The sequence below is a fragment of the Anopheles bellator genome, chromosome 1, assembly GCF_943735745.2.
Source record: "Anopheles bellator chromosome 1, idAnoBellAS_SP24_06.2, whole genome shotgun sequence".
NCBI lineage: Eukaryota > Metazoa > Arthropoda > Insecta > Diptera > Culicidae > Anopheles > Anopheles bellator.
Window position 1 is genome coordinate 47,427,331 of NC_071285.1, and position 6,000 is coordinate 47,433,330.

The 6,000-nt window shown below is 54.3% G+C and overlaps 1 protein-coding gene across 1 annotated transcript in view; it reads right to left on the reverse strand.

The window, feature by feature from the left end:
- The window catches only part of LOC131215749 (nuclear hormone receptor FTZ-F1-like), a 70,835-nt gene that overhangs the window by 4,843 nt on the left and 59,992 nt on the right, over window positions 1-6,000 (reverse strand). Inside the window, exons 5-7 of the mRNA XM_058210144.1 lie at window positions 3,052-3,299; window positions 2,624-2,982; window positions 1,571-1,769 (exon numbers count right to left, since the gene is read on the reverse strand). Coding sequence (XP_058066127.1) covers window positions 1,571-1,769; window positions 2,624-2,982; window positions 3,052-3,299 — 806 coding nt within the window. The remainder of the gene's footprint in view (window positions 1-1,570; window positions 1,770-2,623; window positions 2,983-3,051; window positions 3,300-6,000) is intronic.

Genomic DNA, 6,000 nt, shown 5'->3' on the forward strand with positions numbered 1-6,000 from the left:
CTCTCTTTTTCTTCATCCGGTCCGCCCGAATGGCAACGGTCTACACAACACGTTGTTGTGCATTGTGCGTTAGGAAACGGCCGTAAGATTTGCAACGTTCTCGGCCCCAATGAAGAACTTTGTTATACACTGGGCCTCACTCTCGGGGCGGGCCCGGCCCGGAGTACAATGCAAATCGTGTAGATTTTAATGGCCCACCAAAGAACATTGCGGCGGCGGCGACGGTGGTGGTGATCCATTTGAGGGGCTTGATTGAAGCCCGATTTTTTGTGTGTGCCAAGTCAAAGCCACGGCGCGGCGTGCATGGACGCAATTTGCGAAGCGTATTTCCCACCGAAAAACGGTCCAACGGGCTACGGGGCACTGGTTGTTGGTGCATTTTTATGACGAAACACGGTGCGCGGCCCGCGATTATGCTGTCTTTCCGATCCGACCCGGTACCCGGTTTTCCGCCGGTGGCGCCTTTCGGAAGCACACCACACGGAGGGCGCGAGCGAGCGCGCTAAGTGCCGATTTATCGTCGTAATAATTCGGGTCGGTCGATCGTGACTGAGGTGCGAATAAACGGTTCACCTTCGGGCGTTTTTTTTTGAGCCGTTCATTGCAAGTTTAACCAATATAAAGATATTTTAGTGTAAAATAGCCATTCGAATTTTAATCGCTATCACCAATGTACGCAGCCCAACGAGCCGGTAGGCTGCGTACTTACTTGCTCTTTCAAAATGCATCAAAACAGGCGGTTGATTGAAGGCATGGCTACGAGCGACGAATCTCATTGTTGTGTGTCTTATGACACTTTGTTCAAAGTGCTCCCCCCCTCTCTCTCTCTCTCTCTCTCTCTGTCGCTTTGTTCCCCTAAATTCCCTGCGCTCCATTTTGTTTGCTTATTGCACGCGTTAAACAAGGGCCGCGACGAAACAATGTCTGCGACAAGTGTCCAACCCCAAAGCCACACAATCGTTCTTCGCGAACAGGAGAAGAAAACAAACAGCGGCAGCAACAAAGTCACATAAACGCCAGAGGTTGACCGAATGGCGTTTCTCACGAGCTGCTCACGAGGGAGGGCTCATTCAATTTATACGGCCGACGGCGACATTTAGTGTCATTTGAAAATTCATTTTCCATACCCTCCCGCCATCGGGTGGCTTGGCCCCATGAATGGGTGAGTGGCACGCGTAAGTGGCCACCGCGGTTGGCTGCGTGCGTGCGTGCGCGTTGGAGCAGGATGGGAAGCCCGCGCTAATTTGTTCTCCCGTCTTCCTCTGCCGCTTGCGCCATTTGCACCGAAAGCGCGCCATCTCCGTCTAACGCGCCCGTCTCATTTTTAATGCGCGTTCGGCTCAAGCTGACAAGTAGGTCAGCGGTTGAAATTGAGAGTGTGACTTTGTGTGACTTTTTCGCCACCGGCGGCGGAGAAGAAAAAGGCCACACGAAAGATATGAAGCCGGGCGCCGGACGCGCGCGGTTCGTGTTACTCCGCGGACCGCAAGAAAGAAAGTGAGAAGAGCCACTACCCCCAGCCACTACTACTACTACTACTACTGGTTTCGGTTTCCCCAGAGACACCTACCTTCAAGTCCTTGAAGAATATCGTGTTCCGCGCCCAATCGACCTGGGAGAACAGATTTTGGTCTAATACTTTGCACATCAGCTCGAACAGGTCGACCTCGCACTGATTGTAGGACTGGCTCTGGAGCAGCGAGAACAGCGACGTCTGCCACTCGCGATCGTCGATCGACTGGACGAACTCGCGGATCATCGGCGATACCCTGGAGATGGCGAATGTTGCGGTGGGAAGAAAATTTTGTTTGTTGTAGAACGGAGGGTTCGAATTTCGAAGTTCGCAAGGAGCGACGGGCATGGGAAATGGATCGGGGGGCGGGAGATTGATCCGAGCCCGGCTCGGAAGTGGGAAGCCGGTGCCGTCGGGTCGGGATATGTGTGTCGGAAGCATGAAAGCGAGGAGATGGAGAGAAGAATAGAAACAGAAAGTATTACTCAATGCCGCTCGTTCTGGCGGCCGTTACGATTGAGGATGATAAAGTGGACACGCACGGACACACGTGTGTGATGGGTGTGATGGGTGGATGATGATGGCTTACGGTGCACACACAGCAGAAGCATGTTGTTGAGAGGAGCAATTTGGATACCCGGACGATACCCCGGGCTCGGTTTCGTCCGGGGGATCGCCCACAGAACGTGTCGTCCGAAACACAGTGTCTGTCGTGTGTTGTGGGCAGAAAACATTACACTATAATCTTACCGCCGGGCGTGCCTTATCGATTACCTTTGCCTTACTGGTGGGGAAGCTTTCATAAAAGGGTTTACAAAAATGCAACCAAAAAGGAATCGAGGAACCAAAAAAGGAACCGAGAAAAGAGATACGGAAAAGAAGGCACAAAGCCCCCGCAAGCCCGAGTCGAAGTCACGGCACAGAGAGTTCCACGGAGACCACCTGAAATGGGCGACGAACCGGGAACCGGGAATCAGGATCCCCGTGTACACAGGTTCGTTTGGACGAGATCTACTGGCCGCAGCACGACACGGCGGGGGTTAGAACAAACTAGAGCACGAAAGGTGGTGGGTGTAGGATGCGGTCGAATCGAAACAGAGGGACACTAGCCTTAGGGTGTCGGCCGGGTTGCCGGAGTCGGCCGTGCTGGTGGGATTCGAGTCGAAGCTGAACGCCTTCGGACTGAGCGAGTGGGGCGAGGCGGTCGTCGAGTTGGCGCTCATCCAGAGCTTCGAGTCGGACAGCGGATTCTGGATGCTGGTCGAGCTGGAACCGCCAGTGCCGGTGCCGGTCCCGGACCCATTGCTGCCACCGCCGCCTCCTCCACCGCCGCCACCGCCACCGCCACCGCCGCCATTGCCGCCGACGCCACTGCTGCTGAGCGATATCGTCGTCTGCGGGTTCACCTGGCCGAGCGCGATCGCGATCGGGCTGGGCGAGCTGTCGGGCGACGACGTCAACGAGGAGACCTGCCGAAGGACAAACGTCAGATCAGAAGGGTTTATCTTAGGAGCACCGCCAACCAGCTAACAGCTTACCTGCGGAATTTGAATTTCCTGCTTGATGTGCATGCTCGAGTACGGCTGGTGGTAGTCGAGACCCTGGAGCTGCGGCGAACCGCCGTCCGAGCCGAGCGTTCCGATGCCGACACCGCCACCGATCGATCCTCGGAGGGCCTGCAGGGCCAGCTGTCGCTGGCGCATGATCTGGAGCTTCCGCGCCCGGTCCCGCTTGTACATCGGGCCGAACTTGTTCCGTCCGCCACGCATCCGGTCAGCTCGTACGGCTGTGTAAAGGGAAGTTACAAAGCCAGCAAGTAAGTGTGTGGTTGCTGTTGAAGGACTCTGCAAAGCGTTTGGAGGAGACACGAGTTCCAAGAGCTTCTCTCCGATTCTCTAATATCTTCTTCGTTTTGTTTCTCTCACATCTAGGACAGAAAAAGGAGCGGGCCCAACTGTTGCCCCATCGCGAATTGGGTCAAACCGGTTTGAGAGTAGCGGTTCTGCTCGGAACAAAACGTACAAAAACAGGCGGAACATCCTAACGGCCCGCAGGCGGCTAACTTCAACGTTCCCCGACACTCGATATCCTTTGTGTGATTTTACTTTCATCCCGGGAAGTCATAGAAGTCCGGCACCCGGTGGCACCAGGAGGAGCGACGTCGATCAGCGAAAAAAAGCTCAGCTTAATTTTGGGGAAAAGGTTTTGGTGAGCCACACTAAAGCCGTTACGATCCCGCGCGGTGCAGCCGGATCGCTATCGCACCTTCCAGGAACGACCGGCTTAGGACCGGAGCGCGCTCGTTCGGTGCAGATTTTTTCCGCATTCGCTCTCAGTTCGCAAAAGATCTTCCCAAAAGATCGCTCGCTAAGCTTTTGGCTTTCGGCAGCCGATGGCGCGTCAAGGGACAATTATATGTTTGCGCTTCACTTTTTTATCCCTTTTTCACGAACATAGGGACGATAGGCTCCACAAACCGGTGTCCATCATTCTCCCATAGACACGGTGGTCGTGGATGCAGTTTCAGTGTCCTCTTTGTGCGCCCGGCGATCGTCTGGCGCCTTATGGAAGGCGGAGCTTTATGACTTTAAACCTATCAAGCCTCGACGACACAGATTCTCCAAGGGATTCCGGGGAAAAAAGGGTCCATAAACCCACTTTTTGTATCGCCGCTTCATAAAGTTCAGTCGAATAGGGCTGTTACACGGCGACCTGACTTGCCTATGATCAATTAATGTTTTTTGATCAACTTAACGATCTTATACAGAGTGATTACAGTTTTCGATGCGATCAGTGAGCATGAATCATATCTGAATAGGAACAGCATACAATGGAGTTCATCGCTTGTAGAATCGAACTGCCAAGGTGTGCGACGGCGCTTCTGTCAGCAGTCGATGCCATACTCGTTCCATCATCTTTTTGCAGGGTGTCTGCGATCCACCTTGCCGCGATCATGCGCAGCGCGCGGACTTACGCAACTAGAAAGTGGCAGGTGATCGCGGTGATGCGACACGCCAATTCTTCGCCAATAATCGCCGCGGACACCCGTAGCGAAGCATACGGAAATAGATCATACGCGTTGCCAGCTGCATCTTAATGTGTTGCGCGCTTCCGTTCCGTTCCGTGCGCGGTGTTGCCTCGAGAATTCTTTCGAACAATATTTTATGCTCCTTCATTTCGACCGCCGAACACGGGTCAATTAACACGGAACGATGGCGCACCGCACACGCAAGGGTGGCTAGCTGGCTGGCTGTTCCCGGTAGGAGTGTGGTACACAAAAACTGGCAAATTGCACGCGAAAATTGGTCCCTCGATCGCGGCGTGTTGTAACGAATAAAAAAATTAAAAAAATGGTGTCGAATACCTTGTGGCCGGCTTCGTTCAGTTGGATGTTGTCCCACTTTATCATAATTATGGTCGGCGCGCCGAAAAACGCTTCCGAGTCGCCGGGTGCTGTTGTTGGCGAAAGTGAAAGTGTAGAACCTGGCAGGAATTGGCTCCTCGGCAATAGGAGCTTGGCTTGATCGCAAACAAAAAAAGCGCAAAACACCAATCCGGATTCATTAACGGAACAAGAGCCCCCCACCGTGGGGGATTGACGAAATCATAACAATTAGCGACCGTTCCCAGGGGTCTTCTCAGGAAGTCGCTTCTTCGCCTCACTGGCACAGGACGTCTGTTCGAGGCTTGCGCACCGGGGCTGAGTTGCCCCAGTTGCCCAGTGAACCGGCACCGGCGGCTGGCGCGACTTTTGGCAGCCATCATTATGCTTTATGCTCTGTGCATAAACACACCGAAAAAAAAGAACGGTCCCCTCGGCCCTATTATGCTCCCGATGCAATCCCCCAGGAGAGCGTGTGCATCGAAACGGAATGCAGCGCGCCGAAATCGGTGGGTGGCACCGGACGGACACGGACCGTTGGGCGCACGGAGTTTCGGGCCCTGTACTTGTTGCATCGCCTCCCCACGCGGCCATTTGCCGTTGACCCATCTTCGGGAAACAACGGGATCCCGGGCGATCCCCGTGAGTGCATCGGTTCCGCTTCGGAGCACACTAATGCGCGGCGCACCGGAAATGGCCCGAACGGAGAAGAGAAAGTTCGGACCGAGTCTTAATTCTGCACCGTGTCTGGCTCGGTTTTCGGACCACAACTGGACCTTGCGCTGCGCAACTTATGCAACGCGGTGCCGTACCCGTAACTGCATCCGAAATTCTCCCAACCCAGTTATTAACCCACAACAACCCGCCCCGGGGTGAGTGTGACAACCCTGGGGTACTAATTATTATTATTTTGCAACAACATCGACCACAAACAGGCTGGCCGCTGCTGCTTCCCCCACGAAAGAATGAGCCAATCGCGCGAATTATGTATGACCGCTGGAGCACGGTGAACAATGACCATAACCGCGCGCGCCCAGCCAACCCTCTGTCTCACCGGCAGGGAGGATAATAGAATTTGGTGCTGGCGATAAAAGGTGTTGCTCCA